This window comes from Schistocerca piceifrons, chromosome 3, assembly GCF_021461385.2.
Source record: "Schistocerca piceifrons isolate TAMUIC-IGC-003096 chromosome 3, iqSchPice1.1, whole genome shotgun sequence".
NCBI lineage: Eukaryota > Metazoa > Arthropoda > Insecta > Orthoptera > Acrididae > Schistocerca > Schistocerca piceifrons.
The window spans coordinates 263001411-263023483 of record NC_060140.1 but is presented as its reverse complement, the minus strand read 5'-3'; the positions used below and the strand labels follow the sequence as shown (position 1 = coordinate 263023483).

Here is a 22073-nt window from a genome sequence, read left to right as displayed (position 1 = left end):
GTCATGGCCTCCATGCTCTCCCGACTTAACCCCATGCCATTTCTTTCTGTGGGGTTATGTGAAAGATTCAGTGTTTAAACCTCCTCTACCAAGAAACATGCCAGAACTGCGAGCTCGCATCAACGATGCTTTCGAACTCATTGATGGGGACATGCTGCGCTGAGTGTGGGAGGAACTTGATTATCGGCTTGATGTCTGCCGAATCACTAAAGGGGCACATATCGAACATTTGTGAATGCCTAAAAAACCTTTTTGAGTTTTTGTATGTGTGTGCAAAGCATTGTGAAAATATCTCAAATAATAAAGTTATTGTAGAGCTGTGAAATCGCTTCAATCATTTGTAATAACCCTGTACAGTAATGGCGAAGGCTTCAATATTAATAAAAGGTATTCAAGAAAAGTTTATGTGAACAAAGTTGGGTATTTCATAATCCCATAAAATCCAGCTTCAAAACTTATTTTGTGACTCACAGAAACTTTCAATGGCACTGTTAGTGCTTTTTGGAGTGAACCATCATAAACCATTAGTTTAATACATTCACTCCTGCAAAATGCAACCAGTGTCAAATGCTTCATCTTTTATGATCTTCATACAAACTGTCAAAGCAAATTATGTTCCCAAATACTTGCCAGCAAAATAAATTAATTGTAGTTTCATAGCAAAAAACAAAAGCCATGAGTACAATAAAAAGACCACAGCCAATTTTTTCTTCTTACACTCAATGCATCACTGCCTGAATTTGGAACTGAGATAACAAAAATCTATAGAAGTGCTCATTACTCTCAATACAGTTTCCTACAAAGACAGATTCGACTACCAAGATACTGGCCTTATCCAAGATAATACAGTCTTCAGTGTCTAGGTGAACAGTCACATATTGTATTATTAAATGATAAGTGCTCTGGTGATCTAAAAGAATACATAATTTAAATGAGTTCTTTGGAAGTAAAAAAAAGTCTATGTGGAAAATAAGTTAAATTTTTGTTTAGAGTGCAGTTTACAATGTTAGAATATTATAATTACAAGTACTTTTCTAGATAATTTCTAGTGACTGAATTTGAAACTCTATTATTTTATAATGCTATTTCATGCAGTCAAAACATGACCTCTGTGACCGCCATCGGTCAACGTTATTGAGATTAATAGAATTAAGAATGACGCTGAATAATACACAACTATCACTATACCTTTCAGGTTCATATTCTGGATTTTCTTTGAGTATATTTATGGCTGTTGGCGAAAAATCACAGGCGTATACAAACAAATCTGGATTTTTAGTATACTGAAGAATTGGAAAAACAGTGTTTCCAACACCGCATCCTATTTCAAGTATTCTGAATGGTTTGTTATTTATTGTTCTCTTTTCTTCTGCATGGTTTATAGTTCCTAAACCTTCAGAATTAAGATTGCAAGTTGTTTTGCATGATTCTGCATTTTCCAACTTTGTAGTGTCACTGCAGGAACCTGCACCATCGTGCTCATGTTTCACAGCAACACCTTTAGTAGAATTTACACTAAGAGGCACATTTTGGTCCACTTCTGATTCAGGAGCAAGCTCAGGAAATTCTGTGAACAGCCAGTGCCTGTCCTTGAAGAAACTGAAACAATAAATGTAATATAACAATGTCCAAACAAGTCAGAGAGATTATACAAAGTATTATATTCATCAGCATACCGATTTTGATGAATTTCATAAAATGCATCCCAAAACTGACTCGCATTGTTTTCAAATTTTTCTTTCTCAGTTTCATCCAAAACTGTTGACGAATTTTCAAGCACCTTATTTCTAGCCATTTCCTCCTGTGTGGCATCCCATTCCACATTATCCCTGCAACAAAACATCAAAAAGATTACACATTAATTGATACACAGAAACAAACAGAAGATTCACTGACCCATATCAGTAGCTGTCGGAATGATTTATGCAGCTCTGTGGACAAAGACTTTTTCTTTTTCGTGGAGGATTTACATATTCCTACGGTTACCCAAGGTCATAAATGAAAAACAATGGGGTTCAATTCTGATTGGCTGCCAGTATGGAACACACCAGTACTGAGCACCTCACTGTGTACCTTATGTTGGATTTTGTGAAGGTTTATATACTTTTAACAACTATCCAAATTAATGGTTTGATAGAGCACTGGGTAAGTGTTAGACTGCATTAATCAGCATTTGAAAACACTTCTGCTGCTGCCTGTCGGGTACTTTCTTTCCATGGGCAAATTTATATGTTTTACAAATTGAAGGGGTTGGCATTAGAAAGTGCTAATCCTCAGTTTAGTAAGTATTATTCCAATCATGTTATCTGTTGTATATTCAAATGCACAACATTACTGTAACACTTTATTCCACATGCACCACTAGAAAGCAATGTGTGTGTGTGTGTGTGTGTGTGTGTGTGTGTGTGTGTGTGTGTGTGTGTGTCTGTGTGTCTGTGTGTGTTTGAAACAAAAGAGCAATAAGGATACTAAATTGGCTATTAAAAAGTAGTTATACAGGATGCTATTTCTGTATTGTTTCTAAATTTAACTTTAGTTTTATTTTTGTGATGTGTAGGGAAGTCACCACAAACAGGCTGCTCATGAGGTGTGGCATATGACAATTTCATCACGTCAAAGCCTTCTATCCAATCACTTGTTGACAAATCTGAGATAGCAACAGGAAACAGCAAAAGGAAAGCTGAAGGCATAAATTTCACATTTTAGAAATCTTTCATGCAAGAGGATCATACAATCACACCGTTGTTTGACTGCCGTACAGACTCGCACATGGAGATATAGAAACAGGCATTCCTGGTGTAGAGAAGCAACTGAAAGAGTCGAAAACAAATAAGTTCCCAGGTCTGGATGGAATTCCAATTCAAGAGTACTCTGTGGCACTGACATTTTACTTAGTATGCATTTATGGGAAATCTCTTGCCCAACGCAAAGTCCCAAGTGACTGGTGAAAAGAGGTGCTGATTCCCATGTACAAGAAAGGCAAAAGAAAAAATAAACATAATTACAGACCAATGCCCTTAACATTACTTTCCTGCAGAATTCTTGTACGTATTCTGAAATTGAATATAATAAATTTCCTCAAGACAGAAAAGCTTCTGTCCACAAAGCAGCACAGGTTTAGATAGCATCGCCTGTGTGCAACCCAGCTTGCCCTTCTGTCACATTATATTCTATAAACCATAAATAGAGGGCAACAGACAGATTCTATATGAATTACTAGATTTCCAGAAAGCATCTTACACAATGCCCTAATGCAGATTGTTGAAGGTCCAAGCATACGGATTAAGTTCGCAGCTATGCGAGTAGTTCGAAAACTTTGTAAGTAATAGAACCCAGTATGTTGTCCTCATCGCATATGTTCAAAAGAGCAGGGTATCATCAAGAGTGCCCCACGGAACAGCAGTAGGATCCCTCTTACTCTCTATATACGTAAATGATCTGACAGACAGAGAGAGCAGCAATTTTCAGATGTTTGCTGGTGACACTGTGATGTTTCATAAGATGTTGCCATTGAATGACTGTAGAAGAATACAAGATGATTTAGAATTTCTAGTTGGTGTGATGGATGACAGCTTGCTCTAAACACAGGAAAATGTAAGTTAAGCAAACCAGCAGGAAAAATAATCTTTAACATTTGAATATAGCATTAGTCATATGCATCTTGATACAGTCACATGGATTAGACAGCTAGTTATAATGTCACAAAGCAATATGAAATGGAATGAGCATGTCAGGTTGGCAGTAGAGAAGCCAAGTGCTTGACTTCGCTTTATTGGGAAAATTTTGGGAAAGGCCAGCTCATTCATAAAGGAGATGGTATACAGAACTAGTGTGACCCATTCTTGACTACTGCTCAAGTATTTGGGATCCCCACCAGGTCAGACTAGAGGAGGACATCAAAGAAATTCAGAGCCATGCTTCTACATTTGTTAGCAGCAGGTTCCATCAGCACACAAGTATTACAGAGATGCTTTATGAACTCAGATGGGAATCCCTGGACGAAAGGTAACGCTCTTTTCATGAGGCACTATTGCATAAATTTAGAGAATCAGCACCTGAAGCTGACTGCAGAACAATTCTACTGCTGCCAATGTACATTTTGCATAGGGACCAAAAACATAAGATGAGCGAAATTAGGGCTCATACAAAGGCTTATACATGGTCTTTTTTCCTCACTCAACTGTAAAGAGGAACAGGAAAGGAAATGACTAGTAGTGGCATGTGGGACCCTGTGCCACGCACCATATGGTGGCTTGTGATATACATATGTAGATGCAGATCTGGTGCCCGAAGAACCTATCCTTTTGGTTCTCATAATGAATTCGAAGTTATTGACACTGTAACAATTTTATGGGCCTGATGGACAAAGCAAATGGAAATTCATGTAACACCATATTCAGTTCTAATGTATTACTTACAGTGAGAGAGATCCATGAAGTATAATCAGTGTTACTTGAAGCAACTGAGTATGATTGCTTACTTCCATGTAATGGGACTATCAATTTAACATAGTGCACAACCATTCAGTCACTGCTGATAACACTAATCATTCTTCATATTTTGCTGTACCCCACAAACACACAAACTTAACATAAATATAATGCCATACTTTGAGATTCTCGTATTAACTGGCAACTGTGCAATTAGAAACATAAATGATTTCCATAGATAAACACACAGGAGAACATTGTATAACTAATGGTGCTGTATCAACCTCAGATTACCTTCACTACACTGCTTGAAGAAATAAATATTAAAAAATTATCTTTAAACAAGATTTTGAAATTCTTGAAGCATTTAAGGTGAACATATGTAGGTGAGCTATTTTCTAAAATAGTATGTTTGATGTATAAAATTGTACTGTCCATTTAGACTGCATCAATTTTTAAAACTGTGGTCAGTTTCAGTTCCACATCAACTGTCTTCAGACCTGTATATATCGGTTACAAAAGTAACCCGTCCAACTCATCAGTAAATTTACATGATATGTCACAGCACAATATTTCATGACCAAAATTTATATTTTCTAATAAATTGGATGGATTACTACTGTATCCAATATTTAGATTGAAGATAGGAATGCAGAACCAAAACAAGTCACAATTTTAAAGTGAATGCAATCTATACCAACAATAAAATCTGTTGTACAAAATTAACTGCAGATTCTCTCAAAAAAAAAAAGGTTGCTTTTTGCAAATGTAATTTTATGTATTCACTATGACTTCTTTTTTCACCCCAGAACAAACAAAAATACACCATTTTGCTGAAATTATCTACCAAAAACTGAATTACTGAAAAAGTTTACCTGCAGACTGCAGATGGGTCTGTAGCTTGAGACATCATTGGGGACCCCTTTTCTTGTAAACTGGTACTGTGTTTGTTGGTTTTAGAATGTCTGGTAACTCGCCAGTAACTAGGTATTTATTAATTGCTGGAATATGCAACTAAATGCATCTCTTGGTGCCATGTCTTCAAATATTTACTGCCATTCAACAGCAAACAATGCAGTGCTGAGGGCATCTAATCTTCCTTTTTTTGATAACTTCTACTGAATACAGTTTAGAGTCCATGTAGTGTTGAGCTAATGTATTCTCAGCAGACTTCAAACCGGTGATTAGGCTGGCCAGCATGCTGCTGCCGGAATTTCTCTGTCAGGGCAGAGTAATGATGAGTTGGCATGGTGCAAGACACCAGTCCGTCACAATGGTGATCAGTGTTACCTCGTGCCGTGCCCCAATGCTGTGCTATCTCAACACTCATGCAGGGTGTGACCAGAGGTATCACCCGGCCATAGCAAAGCTTGGCAAATTTACCATATACACTCACTGCCCTGACTTAGCAGTACCTATCTACAACTACTGCCTGTGCCAAAAACTACTCCGTATTACCCGTTGGCCCAATGTGAGTAACCCAGCCTTTTCTACAACCATTTGCCACCTCCACTAGCTGCTGGTCTATGGGCCACTCCTGGATCTGATGCTACTAGTGTCTGAACGGATGCTACATGGGTAGGCTCTCCATCAGTCTTTCATCAACCAGCTCCTGGGAACCTAGAGCTACCTGCGGTCCTGTACATACGTGCCTCACTGACGGAGGAATGCTTGACAACGTTACATGTTACAGAGCTGCTGACCCTAGGACTCTGCTGAGACTGCGTTTTGCCCACAATGACTGCTGATGAATACATCATCTCATGTTTTGTTGAGGTGGACTCTGCCACCTGGGTACATTGCATACCACTCAGTTGCTGACTTCTGTGAATGTACAAGTTATGATGTTGGTACTGAAGCATTTCTGATTCCATGACAGACAAGGATCCAATTCTTTACATCCAAAGCCCTGCTCACCATCCTGGCATCTAACAGTATCAATGGTCAATGGACCATTCTGGCAATCTAATTAGATTTGATTACTTGAGTGTATGATTATACACTGAAGCACCAAAGAAACTGTTACAGGCATGCATATTCATATACAGAGATATGTAAACAGGCAGAATATTGTGCTCCAGTCAGCAACGCCTACATAAGACAAGTGTGTGGGGCAGTTGTTAGATCGGTTACTGCAGCTACAAAGGCAGGATATCAAGATTTAAGTGAGCTTGAACTTGGTGTTATAGTCGGCTCATGAGTGATGGGACACAGGTCTCTGAGGTAGCGATGAAGTGGGGATTTTCCTGTACAACCATTTCAAGAGTGTACCATGAATATCAGGAATCCAGTAAAACATCAAATCTCCAACATCGCTGCATATCAGCAGCAGACTGTTCGAGTTTCTGGAGGCTCTGCTATAGTTTGGGGCATGTGCACCTGGAGTGATATGGGATACCTGATACATCTAGATAGGACTCTGACAGGTGACATGTACTTTAGCATCCTGTCTGATCACCTGCATCCATTCATGTCTATTGTGCATTCTAACAGACTTGTGCAATTCCAGCAGGACAATGTGACACCCCAAACGTCCAGAATTGCTACAGGGTGGCTGCAGGAACACTCTCCTGAGTTTAAACACTTCCGCCAGCCACCAAACTCCCCAGAAATGAACATCATTGAGCATATCTGGGATGCCTTGCAATGTGCTGTTCAGAAGAGATCTCCACCTCCTCGTACTCTTCTGTATTTATGAACAGCCTGCAGGATTCATGGTGTCAATTCCATCCAGCACTACTTCAGATGTAAGTTGAGTCCATGCCACATTGTGTTGCAGCACGTCTGTGTGCTCGCGGGTGCCCCACACAATATTAGGCAGGTGTACCAATTTCCTTGGCTCTTCAGTGTGTAAGCCAAGCCTATCAGGATGCAGTGCAAGGTTTCCACATAGGGGAAATAGTAAAGCACAATCCCCCCATTTTTACATAATCAGATGTTGGAATCTATGAGTCTTTTTCATTGTCAGTGTCTGTCTGCCACGACACAGTTACTGTTTATGTTCTTATCAAGGAGCTGATGAAACATGTAAAAACACAGTTTGCGCATAATTCCCACATCCATATTTTATTTATGCCTCCAGCACCCGATACAAAACTTTCAAAAATTTTCTCAATTTGTGCGATTACAAAAGAGGCTTTGGAATGATGTTAGAATAGATTTTTTTTTTCCTACATGTCATACAAAGACATGTTCTAATGGGACTGGAGGAACAACAAAGTGATTAGTGTTAAGAGTAAGCTTGCAAGGTACAGTGAATAGGCAGATTCTTACACCTATAGATCTTTTTTGTTCAATACTGAAAGCATGAATGGCATTAAATTTGATTTCCTCAGCTAAGAGGAAACACAAGAAGAGATGTTTAAACATGGGCTTACTCTAACAGAAACTAGAGAAAAATTATCACTTTTCCAAATGACAAAACAGCAATTTAGGTCGTCAGAGTTTAAAATGATGCATCATCTTTTCTAGCCAAAATTAGTGACCTCTAATGAGAACACTACGCTGCATTTATTTATGAAAAAGGATGGTGGGCTAGAAATTCCTTTAAGGCTTCCACTGAAGAGAAGGATGCTTTCACAAGCTTTGTGTATTCACATGGTCCCATTTTACTGGCCAGAAGGAGAAACAAGTGCTGCGTTCCACAACAGCACAGTGTTGCAATTATACCTGCTCCACAGTGGCAGTGCCTGGCTGGCAGTACAGTTTTCCTTGTGATTTTCAACAGCTAATAAATGAAACCTTTAAAAAATTCATGTAGCTTGGAATAACCATAAATTTAAAATCCCAAAAGAAACCTCTTCTAGCTTTGGCCTGGGACACTTCGGAAATGTATCATCAGGCTTCAGACACTGTGGATACAAACACTTATTGGGCTTGAGTGGTAAAGAAGACCACCAATGGCTGCTGTTGTACAGCTGTGGGCATGCCCCCATGGTGATGTGCATGCTGGTTCTCTCACTTTAAAAGGAACCAGCAATGGTTAAGGGACTATGGAGAATAGCAACAGATTTGTAAAATTTTTCACTAGAATACATAAACCACAAACTATACAATACTAAATATGCTATACTTTAGTATGTCAACAGCACCGCAGAATACAAACGCACATGCAAAATGTTCATTAACATGAATCCCTCCTCCAAAACAAAAAAGTATTGTACACTGATATGAACTTCACCAAAATTTACACAATCAGTAACAGTGTAAAACTTGAAGGCAGTTCATAGAATGTGTTGCTGCCATTCTGCAATAATTTTACTACCATGATCTCCATTGCCTTGTTAATGCAGTGTTAAATTTTGAAGTTTATAACAACTTTTATTCTGTAGTTATTACAGGATGAAAACAGGCCGAAGTATGTCATGATGAGCTGCAACAAAGATAATCTTCTTCTTTACAGAAGTGGGCTGAAAGAACCCAATTGTCTGCCCTCAATTTATTAACCATTGTAAAGCTGTAGGAGAATGAAATATAAACATTCAAAGACCTTTCAGGTTTATAAGAAAATTATTGGTTGATTTGGGGGAGGGAACCAACCAGCAAGGTCATCGGTCCTATCGGATTAAGGAAGGTTCGGGAAGGAAGTCAGCCGTGCCCTTTCAAAGGAACCATCGTAGCATTCACCTGAAGCGATTTGGGGAGATCATGGGAAACCTAAATCAGGATCACCGGATGCAGGTTTGAACCATCATCCTCCCAAATGCGGGTCCAGTGTGCTAACCACTGCACAACCTCGCTTTGTCACAAAATTATTTTCTAGGATATAAAAAGCTAAACCACTGCACAACCTCGCTTTGTCACAAAATTATTTTCTAGGATATAAAAAGCTAAACCACATTTTTTCAATCGTCTATTTTTTTGGCCAACTTTGCTTCAAATTATCTATATGAAAACATATCATGAAATCATTTATTATTATTACATGTAAGATCCTGCAAGATGACCTAGTTTTCTTTCAAGAAAATATTGCCAGAGACATATGTATCTATGGTTCAGGTGGTACTCTTGGTTCGTGGCTTCAGTCATACCTAAAGGACCAAAAGCAGACTGCAATGCTGAATGGCTCATCCAGGGACCTGTCTCATCTGAGTGGGAGACCTCAAATTGCAGTGGGCCACAAGGCCATGTCTTAGGTCCACTGATATTTCTTATTTTCATTAATGACCTTCCTCTTTGTTGCAATACAACAAGTAAATTTATCATTTTTGCAGATGATACTACTATCCAGCAACATTCCTGAACAAACCACAAACAAAGCTTTCACAAAAATTTTAAATTGGTTTTCTTGAAATGGTCTCTCAGTCAATGCAGATGCAACCCATTCTATGAAGTTTCATAAACCACAAAGAAATCTTAAAGAAATTAACATAAAATGTATCAACCAACCAATTTAAAAAGTTGAGGACACAAAATTCCTGGGTGCATATGTAGATAGCAAATGTAATTGGTCAACCCACATCCTTCATATTTTTAAAAGACTTATCTCAGCAATATTTGCACTATGATTACTTCTGTAGCTGAAGTAGATACCATTAAAGCTTCCTACTTTGGCTACTTTCATTAATTAATGTCATATCCCATTACATTCTGGAGGGGGGGGGGGGGGGGGGGCGGAGGACCAACCTGTTGCAAAAAAAAATTTTCTGCAAAAGAAGAGCTATCAGCATAATGAGAGGTACTTGTTGACCTATGTCTGTAATACCTTTTCTCTGTATAAAGACAACAGTAAACACCATGACTACAAGTACCAAAAAGTTTGCACACTGAATTGAAAAGTCTAAATCTGCTTCAAAAAGGATTTTATTACTCCAGAATTAAGCCATTTAATGCATTCCCACCACATATCAGAACCCTTCAGAAAAAAACTGCCTAAATTCAAACAAATTCTGAAAGAGTATGTGACGGAAAAATCTTTTTATATGGTCAATAATTTTTTTAGAGAAAATGAATAACACCACTAAACTTACAATTGTTTTACAAATACTTATTTTGAATACTACAATAGGCATTCAAAAATTTGTTTTTTTGTTTTTGTGTATTTATTTACTACACTACTGCCATTAAAATTGCTACACCACGAAGATGACGTGCTACAGACTCGAAACTTAACCCATAGGAAGAAGATGCTATGATATGCAAATGATAGCTTTTCAGAGCATTCACACAAGGATGGTGCCGGTGGCGACACCTACAACGTGCTAACATGAGGAAAGTTTCCAACCGATTTCTCATACACAAACAGCAGTTGACCAACGTTGCTTGGTGAAATGTTGTTGTGATGCCTCGTGTAAGGAGGAGAAATGCATACCATCATGTTTCCGACTATGATAAAGGTCGGATTGTAGCCTATCACAATTGCGGTTTATTGTATCGCGACACTGCTGCTCGCATTGGTCGAGATCCTATGACTTTTAGCAGAATATGGAATTGGTAGGTTCCGGAGTGTAATACGGAACATTGTGCTGGATCCCAACGGCCTCATATCATTAGCAGTCAAGATGACAGGCATCTTATCCGCATGGCTGTAACGGATCGTGCAGCCACGTCTCCATCACTGAGTCAACAGATGGGGACGTTTGCAAGACAACAATCATCTGCACGAACAGTTCGATGACGTTTGCAGCAGCATGGACTATCAGCTCGGAGACCATGGTTGCGGTTACCCTTGACGCTGCATCACAGACAGGAGCATCTGCGATGGTGTACTCAACGACGACCCTGGGTGCACGAATGGCAAAACGTCATTTTTTCGGATGAATCCGGGTTCTGTTTACAGCACCATGATGGTCGCATCCGTGTTTGGTGACATCGCGGTGAACGCACATTGGAAGCGTGTATTCGTCATCGCCATACTGGCGTATCACCCGGCGTGATGGTATGGGGTGCCATTGGTTACACGTCCCGGTCACCTCTTGTTCACACTAACGGCACTTTGAACAGTGGACGTTACATTTCAGATGTGTTACAACCCGTGGCTCTACCCTTGATTCGATCCCTGAGAAACCCTCCATTTCAGCAGGATAATGCACGACCGCATGTTGCAGGTCCTGTACGGGCCTTTCTGGATACAGAAAATGTTCGACTGCTGCCCTGGCCAGCACATTCTCCAGATCTCTCACCAATTGAAAACGTCTGGTCAATGGTGGCCGAGCAACTGGCTCGTCACAATACGCCAGTCACTACTCTTGATGAACTGTGGTATCGTGTTGAAGCTGCATTGGCAGCTGTACCTGTACACGCCATCCAAGCTCTGTTTGACTCAATACCCAGGCGTATCAAGGCCGTTATTACGGCCAGAGGTGGTTGTTCAGGGTACTGATTTCTCAGGATCTATGTATCCAAATTGCGTGAAAATGTAATCACATGTTAGTTCTAGTATAATATATTTGTCCAATGAATACCCGTTTATTATCTGCATTTCTTCTTGGTGTAGCAATTTTAATGGCCAGTAGTGTAATTGTAATACTTAGTGTAACACAATTTTCTGTTAAATGGGTATATGTTCTAAATTGCATATTTTATTTACATTGTATCTTTTATTTTATTTATGTAAGTTACATCTAAGCTATGTAGAATTTGACACATTCCATAGCTTTGTGATTTACTCACTACCTGGATCTACAGAACACAAAATAAACAAATAAATGAAAATGAACAAAGTTGCTGAAGAATCTGGGGTGCACTGTTGACAGCTGCAGTATGGGGTCAAACAAATGACTAAATCACCATCAAACTGGTGATTGTGAAACTTTAGACATGCTTAGTGGGAACACAATCTGATGTTCACACAAAATTTCATCCAAATATATTTATGATCATGGAACCTGCAGACCACTTGACATAGAATGATTCAGTTGCTAAACTAGGAAACAGTCCACAGCCAATATGCATTCACTTGCCTCATTCAAATGAAACTGAATCATAGTGTATCATTCAAATGCAATACAAGATACAGTCACATCCCAATAATGGCCATCAAAAAGTGCACAACCAAACAGTGTTCAGCCCCTAATAGCGGAGCTGTTCAAAGCAAACATGTTGAGTGACCTAAAGAAACATCATTATACTCTGTGAGTGAATAGAAGAGTGACTACGTAATTTGAAAGTCAGTGCTATGGTTCTACTATCAACACTAATATTTTGCTTCTAATGTTATTACAGCGTCCATTTTATTATTATTCTTCTTCTTCAGTAGCGCTACAGCCCTTGGTGAGCCTTAGCTTCTTCAACGATCTTCCTCCGTACTTCACGGTTATTTGCTGCTCTTTTCCACCACCGGACTTCCATGCTCGTGAGATCCATTATTACGTCATCAATCCATCATCTTCTAGGTCTCCCTTTTTGCCTAGCTGAATGGACCACATCTTTCATCAATTTCTTTGGAATTCTATCCTCTGCCATTCTCTCCAAGTGTCCTAGCCATCGTATTCACTGTGATTTTACAAATTTTGCTATGTCCCTACCTTGTATTAACCCTTATAATTCAGCATTGTAGCATATTATCCAGCCTTCATCCTCCCTCATTGCCCATAGATTTTGCATAGTGTTTTCTGCTCAATGGTTCTTAGTGCATTTTTATCATGTTCTGTCAACTCCGTACCTCTGACTCGTATGTGATAACTGAGCAGACTGGGGAATTATCTATAAGCAGTTTTGTTTTTCTTGTAACAAGGCTATTTCTGAAAAGTTGCATATTTGCAAAGTAAGCTCTGTTTCCTGCTTGTATTCTTTCCCTTATAGCCTTTCCAACACTGTTATCATTTATTATTAGGGCTCCCAAGTAGTTAAAAGAGGACACTCCTTTGAAGCATTTCCCATTGATGTTTAGGTTTTTAGGGGTTCTTCTGGCCTCAGATTGTGACATTACCATATATTTTGCTTTGTTTTCATTTACTATGAGGCCAATTTTTAAGACTTCGGTTTCCATTGCCTAATATGGTTCCTTGGAGTGTATTGATATTTCTCCCTACTATAGCAATGTCATCAGTGTACGTACATATCTGGCTAGTTTTCATAAATATGGTGCCTCTTTTGTTGATTTTATTTACTACACTATGCAGGGCTATATTGAATAGGACAGTGGAGAGACTATCACTTTGCCTCATGCCTTTATTAAAGTCAAAGCTTTCACTCGTTCTGCTAAGGACCTTTACTTCTGCTCTTGTCTCTGTCATTGTCATTCTGATTAGTCTTATTAGTTTAGCACATATACCAACTTCTTCCAGTACTCTGTATAGTTCTTGTCGATCTATGCTGTCTGTTTGAGGTCAATGAATAGGAAATGCAGGGCTAATCATATTCATAGAACTTTTCCATCATTTGTCTTATCTCAAATATTTGATCAGGTGTTCCTCTGTCTGGTCGAAAGCCACTCTGATATTCCCCTCATATGCCTTCTGCACACTTCTGTATCCTTTCATTTAATATACTTGTGAAGATCTTACAAGCTGTGCTTATGAGTGTTATACCTCTATAGTTTTCACATGCTGTTCTGTCCCCTTTCCTATACGCGGGGATTATTATTCCAGTTTTCCACTTATCTGGCATAGTTTCTGTTTCCCATACATCTGATATTAATGTTTTCAGTTCCTTACCACCAGTTTTTATTAATTCAGCGATTATGCTGTCTTCCCCAGGGGCTCGATTGTTTTTTGACTTGTGCACAGCCTAGGAGACCTCTTGTAGTGTTGGCTTTCTTGCCTCATTGGTACCACTGTCTGCTTCCAGCTCCATTCTTTCCTCCTGTGTGGCTATATCTTCATCTTCTAGGCTGGTGCTTAGTGTATCTTTGCTCTGCCCATCTTTCGACTACCTGTTCTTCCTCCCTTATCATTTTCCCATCTTTACTGGACCAGGCCATTGTTTTTGGCTGGAATCTATTCTTCATTTTGCCTACAGCATGACAGAACTTTCTTATTTCACTCTGTTCCTTTAAGTCTTCTTGTTCTTGAAATTTCTTCTTAGTCCACTCTCTTTTCTCTCTCTTGCACAGTCTGTTAGCTCTTCTCCTAAATTCTCCATATTGGTCCACATTATTTCTGGTTTCTATCTGTAGTACTTTTGTTCTTGCCCTATTCTTTTCATCTATTGCTGACTTGCAATCTTTATCAAGCCATTCCTAGGTTCTTCTATTCCCTCTTATGCCTATTATTTCCTCTGCAGCATCTTCAAGGGCTTTTTCAATCCTGTTACTCCTTTTGTCTACTCCTACTGCATTCTTTTCATTACTCGACTTTCTGCTTAGTGTTGCTTGGTATTTTTTTTACTTCTCAGGGATTTTCAGTTTGTCTGTATTCCATTTCATCATCTTTTCTATACTGTTGCCATTTTTTAGTGACAGTTTCTCTCTCAAGAGTGATTTTATCACAAAGTGGTCTGAGTCACAGTTTGGCCCTCTGCAGCTCCATACATCCATAACTGACGTGGAGTGGCGTGCAATCACTAAAATACGGTCAATCTGACTGACTACTCCATTGACTGCATGCTTCCAAGTACCCAGATGGATCGTTGTGTGTAGGAAGAAGTTACTTTTAATAATCATATTATTCCTTGCTGCAAATTGACATAGTAAGTCTCTCATCTCGTTGTTTTCTTCATGTAGTCAATATTTCTCAGAAACTCCATATGGATGTTCATCCCCCCACCCCCCCTATTTTTGCATTAAAATCTCCTATTACTAGCATCAAGTCATATGCCTCCTTTTTCCAATTCTTCGTAGAACTGTTCTTTAATTATATCCTCTGTTGGTGCATGTGCATTCACTATTGATATATTCCTAAATTTCCCTCTTAGTTTGCACATCCTTTCATTTATGGGTTCAAATTCTAGAAGGTTTTTCCTGACTTCCCTTGTTATCATAAACCCTCTTCCAAGTTGGCCTGTTCTTTCTTCTGGTCCACTATATACCAACAAGTACTCAGGTTCATCTACCTGCCCATTCCCATGCCATCTTATTTCCTGTAGCCCTATGACATCATATTTAAATTTTAAAATTTCATTGGCTATTTCTTTCATTTTTTCCAGGTTGAAGCATTGTCCTCACATTCCATGATGCTACTGTCATATCATTTATACGTTTCCTTTGTCAGGGTCGTGATACATGTTTTCCATTCAGTTTCCAAGGCTTCTGTCAAATTTCTGTAATATTCTTCTTCTTTTTATTTATTTTTTTACAGTATGGGGTTATTAGCCCCATGCCCAACACCCAACTTGGAGGACCAGGATTTGTATTACCGGTAGGTTTGCTCCTCCAGGGAAGCTGGCTTCACTATGCTTCTACAGCCCTCCGTGCCCTATATTGTGGGACACACTTAATCTGGCTCCTCAGTCGAGACCAATCCCGTTTGGGTGACCCTCGACTTCAACGAAGTATGCAAACCCTCCCGTCCGGCACTGAAGGTGCCTACTATAAGGTGGTGTCCCCTGGGAGGGCGTCCATTATATTGTTGTAATATTATTGGAGATTAATGTAATCCTGACACAGTGCGACCAGTTGTCAATTTCAATGATATATCATTGGTAACAAATGGTACTAGTACTACGAAAAATGGTGACAGATTTTAGTATGGTCTCTCTTACTCTTTAATTACACTACACATATTCTCTGCTTTCTATGCTGAATGGGACGTATACATTTACTACACCTAAAAAGCTGATAGAGAATCATAACCTAACAAGCTCATCTGGCTGAAATGTCAGTAGTGCTCATAGTTTTACCTTAATGGGATTTTGTGTTAAGTATAAATGCTGAGAATGCTTTTGGTTGCTTGAGCAGTCATATAAACAAGAAGTTATTAAGACTGTGCCTAACGTGACTGGGTAGTTCTAATATACATCAAATGTAGACCTACAAAATGTATTCAAGACGTTTTACAGAAATGCGTATTTTCTCACCTCACCAGTCATAAAACTCACACTCACACTGGCAATTAGGTAAATGGCTCTAAGCGTTATGGGACTTAACATCTGTGGTCATCAGTCCCCTAGACTTGGAACTACTTAAACCTAACTAACCTAAGGACATCACACACATTCATGCCTGAGGCAGAATTCAAACCTGCGACCGTAGCAGCAGCATGGTTCTGGACTGAAGCGCCTAGAACCGCTCGGCCACAGTGGCCGGCAATTAGGTAAACATCGGGGACTAGTGTAGCAGGGGATACAACCCGTCGGCTTTGGACATTGACGTCACAAGTCGCCAATCGAGAAGCGATTCTTCTTAGTGTTGTAGCTCCCTTCAGTGGCTGATAAGTGTTTTTTGGCTTTTTAAAAAAAAATCTCACGAGATAGAATAAACAGATCCACTTTATTAAGCAATCAGTAAAAAAACGAAACTGAAACATAACAGCAAAAGCGAAAATGGTAAACCGCTATCTGGCGACTTGTGACGTCATTGTCCAAAGCCGACGGGTTGTATCCCCTGCTACACTAGACCCAAACATCGCATATCGCCCACCTGCATTTTTCAATGTGGTGCATGATAAACATTACACTGCACTACCAGTCAACCTCTTATCACAAACTTTACTTGGCTTTCACATTCATTGGCTTTGTCAATTCTCAACCAAACAGTCACCTTTCAACCTAACCTAGATCTTTGACAGTGCCACAGACCAGTGTCACCATAACCAAGAATGTTAAAAAAATGAACACTAATGAACTTGTGCAGAAATAAAAACTAGAGGGAGGGATCATATGTACTTATCAGACCCAAACCCAACACAGATAGTCACAATATGATGATTCTTACTTGGTAGAAACCTAAATATTGTTAAGTAATTACCTCTGGTACATACAAATTCGTTAGTGGCACAGACAATGGTAGACAAGTATTAATTACTAAACCGTATCATTGATGATAAACATATTTGGAAGTAGTGTTTTCATAATTCAAGTCACGTTACCCATACACATTATATTTATGCAGCAAGCCCCTAACAGCCCATACTCTGGATTTAACTTATTGTCTAAAAGTGATTTACACAGGGAGGAAATTCACTTAATACCATAGCTAAAGTAACATTAAAATCGTCTGTTTTTCAGTGGAAACCTTATTTACAGGAATAAGATAAAATTCACAGCTCAATTCAATCTGTTTGCGCAACTGGAAAGCTGCAACATACATTTAACTAGTGTAATCCGCAAAACAGGTAGTTGTTATGATAATATATTTAATGATTCTCGTTTCACGAAATCGATAGCTTTGGTCAGGAATGGAAACACAATTCTTATCTACCGACATCATACTAAGCTTGGATTTTTCAAATCCCTTCTACAAGTTCTTTTATCATAACTTTCATACACTTCACAAGGAATTCTGATCGAAAATTGGCTGCATAATGACAAAACAATATCCTCACGGCAACTTTCCTGAAAACTTCGGCCTTCAGCATCAACGCTACGATAGAATCGCCGTTAATGCTTACGTACCAGGCGTTGAACTGAAACACTTTTGAATGGTCTTTCAAGTATCTCGAACCATGCTGTGGCTTTTTCCTGTGCCTCGTGTGGCACAAACGCCGAAATTTTGGGTTTATAAGCTCCTTCACAAAATTTCTGCCCAACACAACATTAGCCAAATGTAAACACATAGTTCCGAAGAACTTAAATAAGTTACAATCTTTACCAGGCGTTGTGCTGAAAAACTTGGTCTTCATCTGTCAAATATCTGTTCCCAAATTGTATTCGTTTACTATCACTGTCGCTGCGGCCTCTTTCCATCGCACCAAAACAGCAAAATGTCAACAAACAAACAGGTGTTTGAAAGATATGTTACACATCTCGCTGCACGGAAAGATCAGTTTAAGGAATACTTTGCGAGCAGCGATCAGATACGAAGCTGTCAGTGGCGCCACTTGACTCCACGTACTGCAGTGGCACCGCTGTTGCACTTGTGAACACCAAGTTCTCAGTGGCGTCACTGCAGTGATACCACTAGTTCCCATGCCACCGTCGCTCAATTCGCACTGTACTAATTTTCCTCCTCCAGTAAATTGTCCCATTCGATTAGTTCCATCATTTCGATGGTGGTGGTGGTGGGTAGTGTTTAACGTCTCGTCGACAACGAGGTCCTTAGAGACGGAGCGCAAGCTCGGGTTAGGGAAGGAGTGGGAAGGAAATCGGCCGTGCCCTTTCAAAGGAACCATCCTGGCATTTGTCTGAAACGATTTAGGGAAATCACGGAAAACCTAAATCAGGATGGCCGGAGACGGTATTGAACTGTCGTCCTCCCGAATGCGAGTCCAGTGTGCTAACCACTGCGCCACCTCGCTCGGTCATCATTTCGAAACACCGACATTCTATCTCAGTTTTCGTTGAATAGCTGCTGCCGCTGTCCATTCGATTTAAGTTTTTTTAATTGCGTGACTGACAAACTGTCAAAAAGGGCTCAGCAGACGCAATTTCTGCAATTATACAAATAATGGGCTTATACTGTTGTGTAATTTTTGTATAAATGAATGATATAGCTCACAATATGGGAAACAATGAATGAAAAAATAAAATAAATGTGGAAACAAAAAAGATTCATACAAGGATTATAGTTTGAAAGACAAAGTATGCAGGATTTGTGAATTACATTTGGTAAATAGTCCCTGATAATGATGTGACAGTCCTAAAAGTAAAAATTAGGGGTATTTTAAATGCCAACATTAACGAATACTATCATCATCTTCATATCTGTCCTGTGAGCCAGGCAGGGTGTTTATGGACAATTTGGCTCCATTTTGCTCTGTCTTTATATACTTCTTGTCTTAATATTTTTTCAAGTTTTCTCCCGTAGTCTTCAGATCTTCCTCAGTTTGATCCATTCACCTTTTCCTGGCTCGTTCTATTGATATTTTCCCCTGTACATTTCTATCGAATTGTTGTTTTGGCAGGCAGTTATCCTTCATCCTCTCCAAATGTTTAAACCACTTGAATCATGCAGTAGACCTTACCTAGTTTCTCAGTCATTGACACATCCACTTGTATCTCTCCTCTAATGCCTTCATCCCTAATTTTATCTCTTTCAGTCTTGTACAAGGCTGATCGCAAGAACTTCATAACTTGCATGTTTCTAGCTACCTTATTAATTACACACACTCCAACTTGTATGCCAAAATCGGCATAGTATATAATTCTAAAATCTCGTAAGAATGGTGTGTCTGCAGATGATATTTGCAAGCTGACCCTTCTTTGGTTCGCTGTACCATACAGTATCTTTCTCATGTAATGGTGTTACTCTTATAAGTATGTTCAACTACTCCCTGGTGGTCGTATTTCGAAACATCAGCATTCTGTCTCAGTTCCTGTGACATAATTGTTACTTAGATCCCTTCATTTTCAGTTCATTTTCACTTCCTTACCGAAAAAATGTCAGAAAAGTGCTCAGAAGGTACAATTTCGCAGTTAAGGTTTAACTTTTCGTCGATGATGATATTCTTAGAGACAAAGCACTGACTGACCTGAAGTCATGTAGAATGGGAAATGAAATTGTAAAATGAAGGAAGACACTGATACTGGAGGAACTGAACTCAAAGACTCTTGAAGATAGGTGTAAACTGTTCTAAGAAAGCCTGTTAAAGAAGTTTCAAGAACTGGCTTTAAATGATATCTATAGTAATATGTTATGGCGTATAGTCAAGCGTCGGCACGTCAGTCGGTAACGAGAGAGCAGAGAGGGCTGTGTAGAAGGCATCAGCCAATTGCACGCTGACTGACCTCTCTTCAGGACGACATTGTGACAGCAGTGGCCTCTATGCGAAGAGAACATAAGTGGCGCGCCCGACTGCCCGCGGCACGGTTCTACGAGAAGTTTCAAGACCAGCGACCTGAATAGAAGTATCAAAGCTCATTACACTGCTTGTACATTCTATGTAACTCAAACTTGGAACTGTATATAATGAAGAAATGTCTTATTTGCATGTCGCCGTTTGCTTGTGACACACCTATGTATTTCTCAAAGTTAGGTATTATCATTTACTTTTCGTAATAAAACTCCTTAATACGATTTGCTTGAATTGTTGTCTAGCGATCTGAGAAGGCAGGCTTCCTAGACACCCCACATTCGACCACTAGGCAGGATTCAACTGAATGTACTACAGTCCCCTACATGTTGCTCACATAGGAATCGTGAGGACAAGGTTAGAATAATTATTGCTCGCACAGTGACATTCAAACTATCATTCTTCCCATGCTCCATATGTTAATGGAATGGAGAGAAATCCTAATACTGGTACAATGGGATGTACTCTCTGCCACGCACCTGACGATGGTTTGCAGAGTATAGATATTGATGTAGATGTAGAAGGAGATTAGGGTTTAATGTGCCATTGACATTGTGGTTATTAGGGAATAAGCACTTGCTTGGATTGTTTGAAGGATGTGAAAGGAATCTCCTGTGCTCTTCCAAAGGAACCATCCTAGTATTTGCGTTGAGCAACTTAGAGAAAAACAAGGAAAATCTAAATGGGGAAGCTCAGATGCAGATTTGAACTGTTGTTGTCCCAGATATGAGTACAGTGTGCTAACCACTGCACCACCTTGTTCATTGTAATAAAACTGTCTTTTTCAAAGGAACCATCTTGGCATTGATCTTAAGCGGATCAGGAAAGCTACGAAAAATCTACATTTCGATGGCTGGATGAGGTTCTGAATTGCCATCCTCTTTAATATGAGTCCAACATCCAACTATAACATCACTGCACTTAATGGGAGTGATGGAGAGATCGTGATGGAAATGGATTTGGGTATAGCCTAGAATAAAAGACATGAAAATCAAACTGAGATGGCCAGAACTAGTAACCAGGAGAATGTATAGTAGATCAACTAAATGATATTGTCTGCTGGATTCTAAGAGATAAAAAAAATAGCAAGGTTTCAGCCAAATGGAAGATAGGTAGATGATACTGGAAAGCATACAGGAGGAGCATGGATCTATACAGAATGAAATTTTCAGTGTGCACTGATATGAAACTTCCTGGCAGATTAAAACTGTGTGCCGGGTCGAGACTTGAACTCAGGACCTTTGCCTTTCACGGGCAAGTGCTCTACCAACTGAGCTACCCAAGCACGACTCACGCCCCGTCCTCACAGCTTTAATTCCGCCAGAACCTCGTCTCCTACCTTCCAAACTTCACAGAAGCTCTCCTGCGAACCTTGCAGAAGTAGCACTCTTGGAAGAAAGGATATTGCGGAGACATGGGTTAGCCACAGCCTGGGGGATGTTTCTAGAATGAAATTTTCACTCTACAGCCGAGTGTGCGCTGATATGAAACTTCCTTAGAGATTAAAACTGTGCGCCGGCCCGAGATTCGAGCTCAGGACCTTTGCCTTCTGCGGCCAAGTTGTATATTATGAGCCAGTGACAATGTGTTTAGCAACTTGAGACTTTCTGCAGCTGAGACAGTTATCTATACTGAAGCACTGTCTGAAATGAGATGCACAAATATCCAGACAAATCTTGATAACATTCCAAATTTGCGCTAAGTTTGGCAATTAGCTTCAAACACACAAATATATGTAAAACTGTGCACTTCACACAAAGAATCAGTCAACTCATACGAACTCCTGGATCTAACAGTTTGTGGCGATATGAACTGGAATGATCACATTGGCCTAACCAAAGTAGGAAACACACTTTGATTCATTTGCAATGTAGTA

At 39.5% G+C, this 22073-nt stretch overlaps 1 protein-coding gene across 1 annotated transcript in view; it reads right to left on the bottom strand.

The window, feature by feature from the left end:
• LOC124789282 (tRNA N(3)-methylcytidine methyltransferase METTL2) overlaps positions 1–18212 on the bottom strand; it is a 46047-nt gene extending 27835 nt beyond the window's left edge. Inside the window, exons 1-3 of the mRNA XM_047256588.1 lie at positions 18058–18212; positions 1677–1829; positions 1189–1599 (exon numbers count right to left, since the gene is read on the bottom strand). Of these exons, the coding sequence (XP_047112544.1) occupies positions 1189–1599; positions 1677–1829; positions 18058–18152 (659 nt within the window). The 5' untranslated portion in view covers positions 18153–18212. The remainder of the gene's footprint in view (positions 1–1188; positions 1600–1676; positions 1830–18057) is intronic.
• Between the last annotated feature and the right edge of the window lie 3861 nt (positions 18213–22073).